The sequence below is a fragment of the Meles meles genome, chromosome 15 (assembly GCF_922984935.1).
Source record: "Meles meles chromosome 15, mMelMel3.1 paternal haplotype, whole genome shotgun sequence".
Taxonomy (NCBI): domain Eukaryota; kingdom Metazoa; phylum Chordata; class Mammalia; order Carnivora; family Mustelidae; genus Meles; species Meles meles.
In genome coordinates this window covers 59522262-59541413 of record NC_060080.1, presented here as the reverse complement: position 1 = coordinate 59541413, position 19152 = coordinate 59522262, and the positions used below count along the sequence as shown (strand labels likewise).

Genomic DNA, 19152 nt, shown 5'->3' with positions numbered 1-19152 from the left:
AGAAGGGCGTGATTGAACCTCTGACCTCGGGAAGTGTAGTTCAACACTTGAAGGAAATGCGTTGAAGAATGCGCCATAATCCGGCTGCATAAACTACAGTTCCCAGAGGGCCCTGCGGTTGGGAGACGAACATTTTCTTTCTAAGAGCGTTCGCCCTCCCCAAGTCAATTCCGCAGTAGAGGTGACCCGATTCTCTGAGGCTCATTTTATAGGTGCTGGAATTGTTCGCGCACTTCTTAATCATGGTGAGTGTTAGCCCCTGGATCCTGCTTACCCCCGACCTAAGCGCCCCTGTGTGGAGTTTCTTGCATTTGAAGGACTTATGGGGCGGGGGCGGCTCTGCAAAGCACTGTCTTTCGAGCCCTTTGGAAAAACCCGAGTCATCTTTTGGGGACTGTCGCAGTGACCCAGTAATTGGGAAGGGGTTGGTTTCCACCTGGGGAGCTCTTACAAGGGCTCTGGAGAAATTTGTCCTTGGAGAGGCTTGATCTCAGTCCTGCTGCGTAGCGTGGGTACAAAATAAGCTGCAGGTTTTCTCCAAAGCACGATACAGGGTTTGATAAGGATGATAACGTTTGACTGGGGAGGCGGCGGTGTTGGGTCCTAACTTTTTTTTTTTAATTGAGTCAACAGTATTTTTAACAGCTTTTGTCACAAACCCCTTGAAAGCAGAAGGTCCTTAAGTGTAAATTGTGCTTACCAGATTACGATGGACATTTTCGAGAGCCGTGCTTCCGCCATATCTGATTTCATAGAATGTTACTTAAAACCTGTTCATTGATGTCCTTTTGTAATGACAGAACGTGTTGCAGTGATGGCATCACTAGCCAAATAACTAGTGCAGATGTTCTTTGTTAGTTTGTAGGTTATGAATTCTAGAGCCCCTACTCTTAATGTTATACAATGTAACCATCTTGTGAAGGTCAGGATACCTAGATCATCACATCTTGTTTCTCCTGAAAGGGGGGGAGGCTGGTGAGGGAACTCTGACGTATGAATAATCTGCATGGTGTTTGAAGGTGACATTTGACATCAAGACAAATTTCTCTAGTACTTTTATTTATAGTTGAAGTTATCCCCCCCCCATCTCAAAATACTGAGATAAGTGGGGATTATGGGGAAATGTTTGAATGAATTGGAAATTTTCCAGAACCTGGAAAGACATATTTTTAAGGCAAGGGTATCACTGCCTCCTCCACCTTTATAAGGGGCCAGTGGGGACAGCTACTAATTCTCAGTAAATGTTAAACCTCAGTTTCCTACTTATAATTTAAATGATGATTTCAGTGGTCTCTGACTTAAGAAGCTTAGCAAGAATGCAGAGGTAACAGAGAAGCTGAGACTTCATAATTTTGGAACTGGATGGGACCTTTAAAGATCATTTTGATAAATTTCCCCCTACTTCATATCTTAAAATTGACTTTATTGAAACCCAAAGAGAATGATTTACTCAAGGTCATACAGCAGTTTGCTCCCAAGAGCCTTACACCTCTTTCCATCATACCATATTGTACAGTACAGACAATTACCAAGTCATTTTGAAATTTTATTTTCCATAGCTGAGGTTCTGGAGAAACATACAAATTCATACTGCAAATACAAACTATTTTATCAGCATTTATATTACCTGATAGCTTCATTCCCTGCAATTCATTATATTGGAATTCTAGAATCAGAAGGGAATTTGGAAATTATTTACTCTAATTTTAAAAGTTAGCCCAGTGACGTTAGATGATTTTCCCAAGGTCACAGGGAGAATCCTGGGCCCCCATTCTTTTGTTGTTTTGCAACACGGTAGATAAAGACAGGTCTCACTCATGGAAGGTCACTCGGGCACCAGATAACACAGATGTCCCTAAGAAAGAACACCTCTGTCAGTTTACTGAAACTGACAGCCCTCTCAGGTGACTCAGAATCTCCTTGCCTCTTCGGGAGACCATGTGAACAATCACTGAGTTTAAAAAAAGAGTCATCTTTTGTAAGCTGTTCAAAGCAGTTTTTTGTTGTTGTTGTTGTTGTTGTTTTTTAAGGAGGAAATAGGGAAGGACACCAAGGATTAACTGTATGAAGGAATCTGAATGATAGTTTCTTTTTTATATTACAGAAATATATGTAAATTATAAAGTAAAGAAAAGGAATACGTGGGGTTTTTCTGTAGAATAACAGAAATAACACTTATATTCAAGCTTTACAACTGAGACTTGAGCACATGCGCAAAGCAGTCTGAATCTGCAGGAAGGTCATTAGAGCCCTGCTAAGAGCAGAGACATTCCTCCTTTGGATCTTGGCAGACTGCCCAGATATCTAAGCAAAGAATAGTAACCTGTCTTCACACTGTAACATTGTAGAAAGTCAGCAGGAATCTCCCACCCTCCTGCTATTGTACTGCAATGTTGCAAAGAGCAAAAAGAACCAAATAGGCACATCCTTTCCCATTTCATAATCAAACATTCAGGCATTTACTAGGCTTCATCCTACTTTTAGTAAGATAGAATTACCTATCTGTGAAAATAACTTGTTCATAGACCTAGAAGAAACTGCTGAGATGGAATTAGCAGCTCTTCATTAGCTGGCCACAAGTACTTCACTGAGGACTGTGATACTGGGAGCACATTTTTTTTTAGCAGCTAAAATTAATACCTAAGATTGACTGAATTATTGTGTTCTAACCATCTACCTGTAATCTTTACAGATTGTGATACTCACTTTCCCCCTTATTTCTTATCCTGGCTTGCTTTATGTTGAAGTATCATGTGTTTATATTTTTCTTAACCCTTTTATTAATTCAGCATATACTTGTTGAACACTGTAATAGAGCACAAATTTGAGGCAAAGGCAGACTGCCCTCACAGCAAGGCGGTGGTGGTTCACAGTCTAGTAGCGAGTAACAGACATATAAGTAAAACACCACAGGGTGGAAGAATCCTTAGAGGAAAATTCTGTGGTGACAGAGATCTATAATTCTAGTATTGGCGACATACTGTTCTTAATGCTTTTTATGTTAACTCTCAGTCTGTACAACTACCTTATTTGTTAGGTAGCTGCTATCATTGTCTCCATTTTACTGTGGGGAAACTGAATGCAGAGGTTAAGTTAACTTGTCAAAAGCACACAGCTGATGAGTTGTAAAGTCAGGATTTGAACCCAGAACATGCAGCTCTAGAGGCTCTCTCTCTAATATACTCTGCCACCTCTCTAGACCCCTGTTTTAGAAAATTGGGTTATCCTCTTGTTTCCTGCACATGGTTCACTAATGGATTATCTGGCCTGAAATAGTACCAGGTACATAATAGAGATCCAGTAGTGTATGATTTAATGAATGAAGTAAGATAACAGTTTATCAGTTGATTAATAAAACTATATCATTAGAACTAGGACATAATTTTCCTAACTATAGCTGGAATTATTGTGATCACTAAGTTTCCAACCTTCTCAATGCAAGTATATATGAATAAATTATCTTAAACCGTTTTTTTTGAGCATGTTAGGTTTGCTTCCAAACAATTCTTTTACATTTCCAAGTTTGGGGTAGTGATTTTACAAGATCCAGCCATTCCTTCATCAAGTATTTGAGCTCCAACTATGTGCCAGGCATTGTTGTAGGCAGTTGAAGTGTAGTAGTAAATAAAACAGACAAAGACCCTGTCCTTAAGGAGCTTGCATTCTAAAGAGAAATTCTTTAGAATTTAGAAATTAAAAATTTAGAAATTAGAAATTCTTCCTCTAGTCCCTTTTTCTCACCTACTCCAAGGGAAGAGGGGAAAATGACAGAATTAAAAACATGTAAAGGCCATATGATAAAAAATAACCATATATGATAACTTTAGCATTCCTTATAAACGTGACATCTGTTTGGAAACATAAGAATGTCTTAAAAAAAAAAATGTTTATTTGGGGAATTACCGTATCTTGTCCTTTTAGGGGTATGAAGGCCTAGGGGAAAAGTTGGAAAAGAAAATGGGGAAGAGACTCAGGTCAGGGAGTAAACTCCGTAGTTTTCTCCTTTTTTGCACTCACATCCTGGTCACACATCTGTGAGGAGGAAATGCATACATAGTCTGCTATGTATGCATAGCATAGTGTTAAGTAACACTGCATAAATATCTAGCCAAAGGACACATGTTCCAGAAGTTGCTCAGCTGATTTGTGCATGCTATATTTACTGGGACAAGCCTGGAATAAGTTTATCTTCCACTAAGCCACATGTGAAGAGAAATGCATACATAGTCTGCTATGTATGCATAGCTAGTGTTAAGTAACACTGCATAAATATCTAGCCAAAGGACACATGTTCCAGAAGTTGCTCAGCTGATTTGTGCATGCTGTATTTACTGGGACAAGCCTGGAATAAGTTTATCTTCCACTAAGCCACATGTGAAGAGACTTTAAAATTTTACATAAACTTCTGAAGTATGTGGTTGTCTTATTATAGAGAAAATCCTGAATATCTACATACAGATTCATTTCTCTACAGCAGTTGACACTTCTTTCCTTAGAGTTTTTTCCTTTGATTTCTCTGGGTGTCAAATTGCTAAATACTTCTGAACTTCAGAGGTCAGGATTGGAAGGTCATAGCACATAGTCTCCTTCCATCCCAAAGACATGACTCACCTGGAAAAGGAAATTCCAAATATAAAGAAATCAAAGACTTCTGCCCCATTCATTTCAGTGGACCACTTCTCTCATGCAGGTAACAATAGAGGTGACTCAGTGAAAGTCCATTTACACAGTATTGTCAAGGAAAGGAAAAGTCCACCTTGATCAGATTTGTACATCTAATGTATCCATTAAGTTTCCAAACATTTTTGTTCAGCTCTTTTTAATATAAATATTTCTGTCTTTTTAATTATATGAGCTTCTTTTTTTTAGTGACTCGGGATCATCACTTTGAATATTACTTATTATTTGTGTCCATATGTCTGTATTTTGTTCAGGGTCTGTTGAGGTCTATAAGGCAACTTCTGTTACAACTATTACGCTCTTTGTACTTTCCCTCTTTTAAAATTACTTTCCCTGGGGCGCCTGGGTGGCTCAGTGGGTTAAAGCCTCTGCGCTCAGGTCATGATCCCAGGGTCCTGGGATCGAGCCCCACATTGGGCTCTCTGCTCAGCAGGGAGCCTGCTTCCTTTTCTCTCTCTCTGCCTGCCTCTCTGCCTACTTGTAATTTCTGTCTGTCAAATAAATAAATAAAATCTTTTAAAAAATAAAATAAAATTACTTTTCCTTTGGAATCAGGTTGTCAGATGTCACTATATTGTGATAATAGTTATTTAATGGTAAAATTTATAATAATCTAGTATTCACTTGCTTATCTTTCTCCTTAAATAAAAAATAAAGATTTATTTTTCCTCCTTCAGGTAGTCAAGTTGAATCATGATTAGTAGTTTTATTAAAACTTCTGACTCATTGTAAGTGGAAAATTTTAACCACTGTCACTGTCTTCCTGGTGTGAGGGATTCTGTTCTAGCAGATGGGGAGTGGGGGGATTTGCATAAGAGGATTTATGAGGTTCTAGTTGCTGCCAGAGTTTGTATCACCATATAAGGCACATCAACTCTTTTGGGCCTATTTCAGTGGCAAAATAGCCTTAAAGAGATGGATAAGATTTTGTAAGTAACTCCAGGATAACAGTGAGAGTTAAGTAACACTGCATAAATATCTAGCCAAAGGACACATGTTCCAGAAGTTGCTCAGCTGATTTGTGCATGCTATATTTACTGGGACAAGCCTGGAATAAGTTTATCTTCCACTAAGCCACATGTGAAGAGACTTTAAAATTTTACATAAACTTCTGAAGTATGCGGTTGTCTTATTATAGAGAAAATCCTGAATATCTTTAGGGCAAAATAGCATTTTTAAATAAGATGTTAATTAATGGGTCTCTTTCATTACAGTCTGAACCAATCAGAGTCCTTGTGACTGGAGCAGCTGGCCAAATTGCATATTCCCTGCTGTACAGTATTGGAAATGGATCTGTCTTTGGTAAAGACCAGGTAGGGGAACTATCTATGAACTGCAAGTCAAAATAGGAATATTGTCAATAAACCCTGTATTTAGTTTCAAAGAAATATTTTAATGACAAAAGGGATGGGTTATCCCAATAATTATAAGGGGCACACTGCTATAAATGTAAGCTGGTATCTTATTTATATGTACCCCTCCAGCCATTGAAAATGCTTTGCGTATTAACTATTCTGCATACTTTATTTAGTTGACTTGGTTCAGCCAGCAGATAATGGTCTCTGGAAGATTTTCACTAGTAACAGTAACTATTAGGGAGAGTCATGTGGGAGAGAAAGTTGCTGAATTAGCACTAACTTATTGATAAATGGTCTTTAGACCCAAGATAGTCAAAAGGCAGATCTGCTTTCCAGTTTAAAGAGATACCCCCTATTCTTTTTTTTTTAAGTATAATGACACCCCCTTTTCTTATTCCCTTATTCCACTAAAATCCTTCTAAAGTGTGCATTTATTCCTTCTCTTCACCCATAGATATCAAGTTCATCCTTCGTGTCAGATAATATTTAGCTTTCCATGAACTAAAATTTACAAGAGGACTTTTTTGTGACTAAATGATATAACCTACACTGACAGATGTTGTCCTTACTATTTATTTGGCAGCCAATAATTCTTGTGCTGTTGGATATCACGCCCATGATGGGTGTCCTAGATGGTGTCCTAATGGAACTGCAAGACTGTGCCCTTCCTCTCCTGAAAGGTGAGTTGGGGGGGTGGTGGAGGATAAAAGGATTTTATAGTATCTTATGTCTTTCAAAAAACAGGTTTAGATTTTTAACTAGCCTCTCAATTAGAAACTATTTCAGAAAAGTGTTTTTTTGTTGTTTTTTGAGCTTCAACTATTTGGTAAGATGTATACCAAGAATAAGTAAGGGTAAAAGCAAGAAGCAACCAATGTCAGTTAAGAGACTATGCTTTTTTCCAACATGCTTATAATTTACCCTACTAATTAAGCATAATATTGCACAAGGGTTATACACTTGAGATTGTCTGCATTGTGTTGTTATTTGAAATGTATTTAAAAAGCAGTAGTAATGCCTAAATTATCCAGCTCTACATGATGTCTTCCAGACTTATACGTTACCCTGAGGCTAGAAATTGTTTGGTCCCTCACATGTAGTCCTAACCCACAGCCAGTCATCAGATTGAGATGCAGCATAAATTGTTATAATCATATGCTGCATAGTTTGAAAAAGCCCATGAGAGTTCTGCTAAGAGCCTTTAGGAGTCATTGAAATATTACACAAATGTAAGATAGAAGGCTTAAATTTGATTGACGGCTTCATTAAAATGTTAGGTCAACTCGTAAACTAAATTGAATATTTTTCTTTAAGTATCCCTTCATTATTATCATTTTTTTTAGTAAGGATTAATTAATAATACTCTCCCAAGTTTGCACAGAGCAAAATATATACACACCCAATGGAAATCATGCTCAGAGGGGTGCCTGGGTGACACAGTGGGTCAAGTGTCCAGCTCTTCTTGGTTTCAACTTGGGTCATGGTCTGGAGTTCTACATCAGGTTCCACCCGCAGCAGGAGTCTCTCAATCTCTCCCTCTCCTTCTGTCCTCCCCCCACATATTGCATGTTTGTGGATCTCACTTTCTCTCTAAGATAATAGGTGAATAAATCTAAAAAAAAAATCATGCTCAGAATTCATGTGTCCGTTCAATAAACATTTACAAAGGGGTACTCTCTTGCCTGAATCATTTGGTTGCATAGTTATATAAGAGAGTGCATTGCCCCGCCAAGCTATTCTGCTGGCTCCCTTTCCTCATGCTCTCTTTCTTTTTTTAAACTGAAGTATAGTTAACACACAACTCACCCTCTATTTCCGAATCAGTTTTATTGCTTTGTCACATTTTTATTCCTTTCTCTGCTGAGTTCTTCTGCTCTCGGATGGGTCCAGGTTACAGTCAGCTTGTCCTCAGTCAGCTGTGAATATGACAGTGCATGTAGATTCTGCAAATAAGTATGCATGGCTGGGCAGAATATTCCCCTCACCAACTGGTGTTTCTTTGTATACCTGTTGGGGGCTCTACAGCAGCCTTACTATAACACAATTTGACTCCCCTAACAACTTACCAATGACAATGCTAAATCCTGGTTGGCTTAGTCCATTTAGGCTACTATAACAAAAATACCATAGACTGAGTGGCTTATAAACCACAAAAATTTAACTCTCATAGTTCTGGAAGTTGGGAAATCAAGATTAAGGTACCAGCATATTCACATTCTGGTGAGAGGCCATTTCCTGCTTCCATCTTCTTCCTGTGTCCTCAAGGCAAAAGGGGTAAAGAATCTCTCTGAGACCTCTCCTAGAAGACCATTAATCCCATTCACGAGCGATCTACCTTTATAACCTATAATCATCTTCCACAGGCCCTACCTTTTAATACCCTCACATTGGGGATTCGGTTTCAACCTGAATTTTGTGAGGGACAGAAACATTCAGTCTATAGTACTGATCATGGCCTTTTTAATACTGTCAGTAAAGGAGAGTGATGATATATGTTCTTCGATCAAAGAGTAAGTAGTATATGTTTACTGAACTAGCACGCAGAATAGTGGTTGGCCTCTCGACCAGCCTGGGCTGGAATTACAGGTTCACTGCTTTTAGATGGCAAATTAACCTCCTTAAACCTCTTTGTCTTCATAAAGCACTAAGATTAAATTTGATATAACAAAATTTGTAGTGTTACTCCTGGCATGAAGCTCCTCAATAAACATTATTTTGAATCTGTGATTGATATCTTAGATCTTAAAGTAATCACAACTTAACGGTTAGGTGAATTAGTTTCTCCTTCATGTTATCTTTGGTAATTGGTTTGAATAACAAATGTTGCACAGAGTTGAAAGTTACCATATTGTGTTTTGCATCATACCTGATCATAGAACAAAAGCTGTAGAGTTTTCAAACTTGAAATGATTACCGAAATAGGAAAAGCAAAATTAATTTACATTTTATTATGTTTGTTGATTATATAACTTTTCCTTTCTTAGGCCCCTAAAACTTTTATCATTGTGATATGTAAAGTAAACATTTGCTACAAAGTGAAAGAATTACTGGCTAGGCTCAGTGTGAAAAAGAAAACCTCAGACTTCGCTGTTTCAGTAGCTCTGCATATTTATTGCCCTGTTCACAGATGTCATTGCAACAGATAAAGAAGATGTTGCCTTCAAAGACCTGGATGTGGCCATTCTTGTGGGCTCCATGCCAAGAAGGGATGGCATGGAGAGGAAAGATTTACTTAAAGCAAATGTGAAAATCTTCAAATGCCAGGGTGCAGCCTTGGAGAAATATGCCAAGAAGTCAGTTAAGGTGACGAATACAGTATTTTATGGGGTTTCTATTATCAGCATTTGAAATTTCTTCTTTCAGCATTTAAGTCAAGACAAAATTATTTGCTTTCTCCACTACTTTTCTGCAGTGGTCAGTAAATACAGATAGAGTTTCAGTTGATAAGCTCTCCTTTTCTGAGTTTTTTTTCTTATAATGTAGAAATCTTTATTTAGAGGTGCTCAGAAATATTTTGTCCATTACTGTGATATGGAAATTTACTGTTAATTTACAGACGTATAGAGAAGGCATAGAACATTCTGGTGCCTTTTTGATGCATGGGAATATTTGTTCAGACATTGGATGTGTATGATGGTAGGGAGAGATGGCTGTATGTTCTCAGCAGTGAGATGGTGGCTTCTGAAATGCTCAGATTTTTCTTAATCCAGAGAAATTTGTATACTTGTCTTTTGAGGAGTTGGTTGGTATTACTTCCTCTTCTTCAAGCTACTTTAGTTTCTGAATTTGCCTTACTTAATATTACAGTAAGGCCTCCTTTGGTTAGAGGTTTTACTGATTTTGTTAGACTTGTTCTTCCCAGTCCTGACTTTAAACAAAGGTAAAAGAAATTGTTTAAGATTTTAAAGTTGCCAGTTACAATGTTCAGTTACAATATTTTATACATACCTGAATTTTTGCTTTCTGTAGAATTCAGCTTAAATAGCATACTTTTATTTTCCATCATCATTAACAGAAAATAGTAGAAATGAGTAGAAATTCATGGGTCTTTTAATAAAAAAATGACAGACAGCCTTGTTTGGACTGATCCAGGCTGCTTAGAGCTGTGCTGCTTGCACTAGAATCACCCCTCAGCTAAGTGTCCTTTTTGGAAAAATATTTGCTGACACTGGAGTACTTAGGGGCATTAGAGTATGAGATCCTTAGCTTGTTCTCCAATGGGCCAGAAAGACTAAGGGTGCTGTGTGTGTGTGTGTGTGTGTGTGTGTGTGTGTGTGCGCGCGCGCGCGCGTGCACGCGCGTGTGTAGAGGAAGAGAAATGGAAAAAATTAGTAAATCTGGGTAAAGAGGATGTGGGAGATAATCTTTAATAAGCTCACAGCTTTTTAATAAGCTTGACATTATTTCCCAGTATGTTTATAGTTTTATTAAAGAATCTAAAACTTAAAAGGTTAAGTACATGTGGACATTTTCCTATACTGTATTATAATATAGTATATCCTGTACTTCCCCAGTTAAAAAAAAAAGTAGCCTGAAGTGCTTTCTGCTAAGGATTGATTCAGCAGGTATGGAGCAGATAGGACTTGGTAATCTGTATTCTAGCAAACCCCAGTTAATTCTTAGGATTAGGCAAGATGAAAAAATTCCTTTAATTAATAAAAATAAATCATTGTTCTAAAGTTAAACTGCTCAAGTAGAATTTCTTTCTTGGACTAGTTTTATAAGGAGGAAAATTCTATGAATGAATTGTTCTCTCAGAGCCTTTGATTGCGTGTTTGTGTGTCGTGTGTGGTAAAGAGATAAATGGTCTGTCTCTGTTCTGGCACAAAACAAAATGGATAGACATGTACCTTTGGTCTTAGATGCTGCCACCTGGAAAGCAACTTGTATACATGTTGGTGGCTTTATTAAAGAAAGACATGTTTTCAGTAATCACACCAGACACCAGCAGTGGAGTGGAAATACCATAGAAACTATAGTGGTAACTATACTTAGCTCATACAAACTTGATACAAAGGCTACATGTTACACGTTTATCAGTCATATTCCAAGATACTTTAGTTCATCAATATATGATGTGTAACTTCACTGTGCCTCCCATATATCCTAGGTTATCGTGGTGGGGAACCCAGCCAATACCAACTGCCTGACTGCCGCCAAGTCGGCACCATCCATTCCCAAGGAGAACTTCAGTTGCTTGACTCGTCTGGATCACAACCGAGCTAAAGCTCAGGTAGAAAAACACCTTTTAAAATCTTGAATGTTCAACTTTAAAACCTTTTTCTCACACTTTTAAAGTAGCTAAAGCTTACTTTTTTGTTTTTGTTTAGTAGGAAGATATTCTTTTTTTTTTTTTTTTTTTTTTTAAGATTTTTATGTATTTATTTGACAGGGAGAGATCACAACCAGGCAGAGAGGCAGGTGGAGATAGAGGGGGAAGCAGGCTCCCCGCTGAGCAGAGAGCCCAATTCGGGGCTCAATCCCAGGACCCTGGGATCATGACCCAAGCCAAAGGCAGAGGCTTAACCCACTGAGTCACCCAGGCGCCCCCAAGTAGGAAGCTATTCTAATTTGTTAGGGAGTCTTTGCATCTAGACTCTTAAGGAGGCTGAACTTGTACTTAATTTTCTCAACTATAGTTCATTTGCTAACTATGCCAAAATAGTGTTCCTAATGTCCTCTTGCTACAGGGGTTAAAAAAACCAGTCATTAGGGGCGCCTGGGTGGCTCAGTCATTTAAGTCTCCCAACTCTTGATTTTAGCTCAGGTCTTGATCTCATCAAGGTCATGAGTTTATGCACTCCCTGGGGCTCCATGCTGTGCATAGAGCCTACCTTAAAAAAAAAAAAAAAATCGGTTATTAGTATAATTAACAAGACAATACATAGTTTATTTTTGCCAGATATATAGGACATTATAAAAAAGATTTGAGCTTTTTGTGTTTTGTATGGTTCTGCTTCCTTTTTCCCTATAGCTAACCCATCAGATTCAGATTTTTTAATGTTTAATTTTATATTTAATTTTTATATCTTTTTAATATTCTACATGTTTCCATAAAATGTTCTACTTTGAACTATTTAGAAACTGAATTTTAATTGTTCTCAAGTTTCCTTACCCCTTGAAATTTTAGATAAATGTGCCAAGGGGTCAGTGACCAGTAGCTCTTTGAAAAATGAGGCACCACCTCTGATCATTTGTGCTGGTTTCCTAGGCTTTCTCGGGTCTAGATGATCCCAGTGCCCTTCAAAGCCATAACAGAGTTCTAGTTTCTTGGACATAACCTCTTTCCTTTTTCCCTAGCAACTTCCTGGCCATACCTCCTCATCCACAGGTCATCACTGTTAGATAGGTCTATGAATTCAGTCCTTTTTCTTCTAAAGAAGACAGTTTGTTTAGTTTGAAGAAAACATTTTATCAGAAGATGGTGTGAGGTCTAAGTTGAAAAACCACTGCTTTAAACTGAGAATTGATCATCTTCCAGCTTTGGAGTTATCCAGTAACAGAGAAAAGAATTGACATTTGTTAAGCCTCTACCCTAAGCTGAATGCTCTGTGTGTAACTTATCATTTCATTCTTCTAATACCTGTATGGGATATGTCATTATCTCTGTTTTATACACAGAAACCTGAAGCCCAGAATGGTCTGGGATCATAGTCATATAGCTAGTAATGATGAAGCCAGCTGGATTTGCCTGACTCCCAAACCCTTAGGTGTGTTCTTACGTAAAGAGATTATGTGGCCTAAGTCCACTTACTGGCTCTGTGACCTTGAGGAAGTGTATTCAAGGTATAAAATGGAATAATAATTCTACCTCAAAGGGAGGTTATGTGGATTAAATAAGGTAAGATCTATGTTAAGTTCTTTTATGGTACGTGTCACATAATAAAACTCAATAAAGATTGACTATATTTAGTAGTAATGATTTTTATTAGCAGTGTTAATTATTAAGAGGCCTATAACTAAGAGTTGAGAAGAGCCACATCTCATATATCTCCTTGAAAATTCCATTAATTTAGAAGGTCTTAGATAATCTGTTAGGTTGCAAATATTTCCTGTGGGGCTTTAGGCTGTGAACTGGGTCTTTTTCCTTACTTTTTAGCTAAAGTCGAGGGGGGTAGAAAGAATGGGAGTTCATTTGAATAAGTGGAGGCAGGAGATTGTGTACTACAAAACTACAGAACAGTCATGAAGGAAAAGATGGTTTTAGGTGGTACATTTGTAGGTTCTAGATGGCCAGATGGTAGCTTACTTGCAACAGGGGAAAAGAGGTAAAATGACTCCACTGAAAAACTTGGTTTTTGCTGTTTCAGCTGAGGCATTGGTGGAGGCAGGCACTGGAAAATTCTGCTTCCAGAGGTACTACTAAGTGACACTTTGTCCCAGTGCCCAAAACAGTTCTCCCTGTAGGGGCAAAAGTCTGAGTGAGGAAAGAGAGAAGTGGTAGTCTTGTTAGACTTTAACTTTTGGCATATGTTCCGGTATGTCAGTCTGGCATAGTGAGAACTTTTGGCAAGTTTTTGAAAAAGCGGTTTTTTCTTCCTGTAGGAGTTATTCATCCAGTGAGAAAAATAACAAGCTCAAAGACTTAATTTCTTACATAAATGTTGCTAGCCTTACATAATTCATTTTGGAAGTCAGAAGACCTAGCTCCCTAGTGACTGTTCATCACCTGCAGAATTCCCCTGTGTATTTGCAAACCAGAGCTGTATATGAATGCCGACAGGGTATTTTGGCAATAAAACTAATAGCTGGTATAGGGGTGCGGAGGAGCAGGAGGAATTACTGGGCTGGAGAATTAGTCCAAAACTGTTTAACAGAACTACATGTTAGATGTGAAAGGTCTAAGGGAGCAAGGAAGTGGAATCCTGGATACATGTTAATTTAGACTAGCTCTAACACGAATGAAATTCAGAGACTGCATCTGCAAAGTATCGACTTTGCTATCCACTCAGAAGTGAATTAGCTCAAGAAAAAATAAAAAATGGAAGTAGGCAGCAGGACAACGTAAGGAGTTTCCTGTAGCTGCGTCATACTTTGGAGCAGTTGGGGCTGACATTCAGCAAAATTACAGGTTCTAAGTTCTTGGTAATAGACATCTTGGGTTACTTGCCTCGGGTAAATTTTCCTTTTTCTTTGTGATACTAGCTAAGTAGAAGTTAGGGCAGTTCTAACCAAGTCCTTGAAGGTCATGGCACACACAGAAAATGGTACTTAATGCACAGCATACCACTGTATGGTATAAGCAGATGGGTTGCTGGATTCTCTAGAAACCAACTGTCCAGCTAATTTGTTAATACTAAATGGTAAATAGCCCTAATACTTACAGAACTCTAGATGAAGCAGGGTTTAGCTGAGAAGTGATTTTAAATATCAAAAACAGAATTTTAAGAGAATTAAAATCATTTAACTATTCTAGGATTTAAGAAGTCTCAATGTTAGGGTCATAGTGAAAGTAAACACACTTGGATTCTTACTTGACTGAATAAATTGGTATAAAGATGACTCAAGTCACTGCAAACATTTCAGGTATTGGCCTTTTTCATCAGTATCCTTTTTGTTTGGCTGGTTGCTATTTTGTTTTCACTTTTTATTTTGGTGTAATTATAGACTCAGAAGAAGTTAAATAGTACAGAGAATCCCACATCCGCATCAACTCACTTCCCCCATTGGTAACATGTTCCATGTCTATAGAGCTTTTTTAAAACTGGGAAATTGACTAAACTACACACAACACTGTTAATAGATTCACTCAGATTTCTGCAGTTTTTACATTCATTTCTTTGTCTTTAATCACATACATAGATTACTATAATCACCACAGTGAAGATACAGAACTCTTTGATCACCCGTAAGAGAACCTCCTCATGCTGCCTCATAATAGTTATGCACTCCCTCTCCATTCCTAAGCTCTGACAACCATTTGTCTGTTCTTCATCTCAATTAATTTTGTCATTTTGAGAATGTCACAAAAATAGACTCATGTAGTGAGTAAGAGACCTTTGAGACTGACTTTTTTCATGCAAAAACAGTGAACTCTGGTGCAGCTATTTTTTTCTCTCATTTTTACCATAATTTAAAGGAAGGAAAAATCACCCACAACGATACCCTAATACATCACCTCATAAAATCATAAAAACTTTTTTCTAAAACATTCCCTTCTGGTTCATCACAATTCGGCTATCTAAGAACAAATTATGCATACAACTAACCATAATTTCTTTTTTCACATTCCCTTTTGAGGTGAATAACAAAATAAGTGAACTGATTTTGATTATTTATATCTTTTTTTTTTAATACTTTATTTATATATTTGACAGAGAGAGAGATCACAAGTAGGCAGAGAGAGGGGGAGAGCAGGCTCCCCACCGAGCAGGAAGCCCGATGCGGGGCTCCATCCCAGGACCCCGAGACCACGACCTGAGCTGAAGGCAGAGGCTCAACCCACAAAGCCACCCAGGCGCCCTATTTATATCTTTCAAAACATAATTTTCGAACCTTATCTGTGGCTAGTATACTACATGATATAATTGATAGTCAAGTCATGTGTGACTATAAGGCATGCAGGATCTTTTTTTTTTTAAGATTTTGTTTATTTATTTGACAGAGATCACGAGTAGGCAGAGAGGCAGGCAGAGAAGGGGGGGTAAGCAGGCTCCCTGCTGAGTAGAGAGCCCAGGACCCTGAGATCATGACCCGAGCCGAAGGCAGAGGCTTAACCCACTGAGCCACCCAGGCGCCCCAGCATGCAGGATCTTAAAGTGATTTTTGTTTGCTTTTTACATTTTTTTAATTTAAAGTAATCTCCACACCCAACATGGGGCTCAAACTCAGGACTTCCAAGGTCAAGCGTCACATGCTCCCCCAACGAGCCAGCCACGTGTCCTCTTAAATGCTTTTTAAACCTATAGCTAGAAACTCATATTTGGTATCATTTTAGTATTTTATTTAAGCTCTTTCCTTTGGTTTCCTAATCTAATTGAAGACAACCATACTTTTAGTAATCTGAGCCTCTTCCAAAAGAGGCTTCCAAAACTCCAAAATTTCATATTTAAGATTACTTGAAAATAGCTAATTTAGATATGTGTATATAAAAAATTTTCACCTAAATTTGGAGAAATTCCCATACTCTAACCTGATTGCTCAGAAGTGCTGAGAAGACATCTCCAAGTAAATACAACAAAACAAAGATCACATCTACATATTCTTAACCTCTTGCATAGTGTTTTATGTTGGCGTTTTGTGTTTAATAAACCCCCTGTACTGATAAGTTAATCATAAACTGTAGTAGGATGGTCTCTACTCTTAAATATTCTAGCCTATAATGTTTCAGGTTCACATTTTGTTTATACTGCTAAGCTTTTACGAAATTACCAAGCAATATTTCTTTCTCTCTCTCTCTTTTTTTAATACAGATAGATAAAACTTATGGCTTCTCTTGAAGTTTCAGAGGCCTGAAAGATGTTTGTCAGACAGGCACAGTTTGAAATTAAAAGCATTTGTCTTAGTAATGCATTTGTTTTCTATTTAACTAGATTGCTCTTAAACTTGGTGTGACTTCTGATGATGTAAAGAATGTCATTATCTGGGGAAACCATTCCTCAACTCAGTACCCAGATGTCAGCCACGCCAAGGTGAAACTGCAAGGAAAGGAAGTTGGTGTTTATGACGCTCTGAAAGATGACAGCTGGCTCAAGGGAGAATTCATCACCGTAAGAAAAATCTCTTTAACAGCCAAGCATAGAGAACTCTGGAGAGAGACACCACATTGCTTACCCCACCTGTCTCTCCAAGACCATCTCCAAGTGTCTCTCCATTTGGTGGCGTGGTTCTCAAGGAGAGCAGACCTTTCACAGTTTTTCTGATGACTACGTACAGAGCCACTCATGATCCTATCTGATTTGATCTGCTGTGTGGCAGTCAAGATTGCTTGCTAAAGTGGGGAAAAACTAGAGTTCCTTCTAGTCCTCCAGTTAATCTTTATAAAGAGATCCGTTTCTCTGTGTGGAGTGTAGTAAACTTTCTATGTGGATTTGTAGTTTTCTTTTTTCAAAAAAACATGCTTATAACAAATAGGTTGGTAAGGCCCATGCTGGGTAATTGTATGATTTTGGGAGGGGAATACATTACACTGTGGCTGCGGTCTCTCACTCCAGGGTTATTTTGGTAGTGATGAAAATTGTGCTTTCATGATCAAGTAATGCTGTCTCTGCCTGTCCCCAACCAGACTGTGCAGCAGCGTGGTGCTGCTGTCATCAAAGCTCGAAAGCTCTCCAGTGCGATGTCTGCTGCAAAAGCCATCTGTGACCACGTCAGAGACATCTGGTTTGGAACCCCAGAGGTGAGGACTCCGTGATTTGCACAGGCCGCTCTTTGATTTTTGACCTCTGATGCTGTGATATGAAAAGAACATAACCATGCAGTTAGGCAGGTTAGGTTTATATCCCAGATCAGCTGCCCATGAGCTGAATAATCTTGGGAAAGTTAATTAACCTTTGGTTATCTTTCATGTGGCATTTACCTTAGGGCTGTTAAGGATTAGATGAGCAAACTGGAAAACACCTAGCACACCTGGTGGACATGATTTTTTTTTTTTTTTTTTTTTTTCTTAAAACTTACATTGGGCCAGAGCTTCCTCATTTATAAAATGAGGATTACGTTTCTCTGGCCTACTTCACAGGGATTGGGAGAGTGGAGTGAGATAATACCCATAAAAGTTACTCTGTCAGGGATGTGCCTGGTGATGCTTCCCTATACAGTATTGGAGTTACACACATAGTAAGAAAGCATTGCCAGATTTAGTTTTGTTAATTCATGTGTCATTTGGTTGCATAAACTAATCCCTAAGCACCCCCAAGAATGTAAAACATTGTTATTTTCAGGGAGAATTTGTGTCCATGGGCATTATCTCTGATGGCAATTCCTATGGTGTTCCTGATGATTTGCTGTACTCATTCCCTGTTACAATCAAGGTAAAGTATTCGGGGGTTATTTCCCTCTGTCCATTCTGAGAAAGTAGTTGCATGTTTTTATTAATACTGGTATAATTTAGGAAGCTGTTCCTTTACTAAATTAGACATTTTTCTCAACTTTAAAATTCTGCAAAGCACAACTTCGGGTTACTAAAAGATTGAAATTAATCTGGAAAGCAAGATTCAGCTCTTGCTATTAGACACTTTGTTATTATGACTCTAATACTGGATATCTACCAATAGTACCTTACTTTTATTATGGCCATACTAAACGCGTTAGGTTTTTTTTTAATGTTTGCTGATAAAATCCTCTTTTAAAGATTTTTTTTCTAGATTCAGTGAGTTTTAAATTTAAGTGTTGAACTTTTATCAGAATTACCTGTTAAGATCTGGATTTTGATTTCTTTAGAATCAGTCTTTAAAAACAGATACTCCTATAGCTTTAAGGTCAGTCTGAGTTGTTGCTTGCTGGAAGATCAGTTCTAGTTTAATTGTAAATCTTTTATTTGCAATTATTTTCCAACAGAATAAGACCTGGAAGATTGTTGAAGGTCTCACTATTAATGATTTCTCACGTGAGAAGATGGACCTAACTGCAAAGGAACTGGCAGAAGAAAAAGAAACTGCTTTTGAATTTCTTTCTTCTGCCTGACTAGACAATCATTTTGATGTTACTAAAGGCTCTAAAGCTGAAGAATCTAAATGTCGTCTTTGATTCTAGTACCAAATAACAATAATGCTAAACTTAAATTACTTATGAAAAACACCACATTTGAAATATTGTGTGCTTCTTGGTATAAATTTGTGACAGTTTATCATCATGCTGTTAGTGCCGCATCCTAAATAAAATATATATTCAAATGAAGATGATTCAGACTCTTATTTCCAGCTAACATTTCATTGCTCTTCAAAAAACAAACTTGCATGTTTCCCAGCTTGGGGTTATTTTTTTTTTAAACTAGAGGAAGGTAGTAAAGACAGAAAATGTTAAAAATAAAGGATAGGGGTGCCTGGGTGGCTCAGTTGGTTAAGTGACTGCCTTTGGCTCAGGTCATGATCCTGGAGTCCCAGGATCAAGACCCACATCAGGCTCCCAGTTCTATGGGGAGTCTGCTTCTCCCTCTGACCTTCTCCCCTCTCATGCT

General features: G+C 38.0%; 1 protein-coding gene across 1 annotated transcript; it reads left to right on the top strand.

The window, feature by feature from the left end:
* The first annotated feature begins 109 nt into the window (after positions 1-109).
* MDH1 (malate dehydrogenase 1) lies at positions 110-18872 on the top strand. Its single transcript, XM_045979294.1, has 9 exons — positions 110-245; positions 5895-5993; positions 6622-6718; positions 9166-9341; positions 11149-11271; positions 16571-16747; positions 17263-17376; positions 17918-18007; positions 18534-18872. The coding sequence occupies exons 1-9, from the start codon at positions 243-245 to the stop codon at positions 18657-18659; spliced, it is 1005 nt and encodes a 334-aa protein (XP_045835250.1). The 5' UTR covers positions 110-242; the 3' UTR covers positions 18660-18872.
* Positions 18873-19152: the final 280 nt, after the last annotated feature.

Bases quoted from the DNA above. Each gene is read 5' to 3' on its own strand.
- MDH1 (XM_045979294.1), top strand. The intron at 5,994-6,621 runs GTAGGGGAACTA...TTTATTTGGCAG, and splicing joins CTGTCTTTGGTAAAGACCAG to CCAATAATTCTTGTGCTGTT. The intron at 6,719-9,165 runs GTGAGTTGGGGG...CCCTGTTCACAG, and splicing joins TGCCCTTCCTCTCCTGAAAG to ATGTCATTGCAACAGATAAA.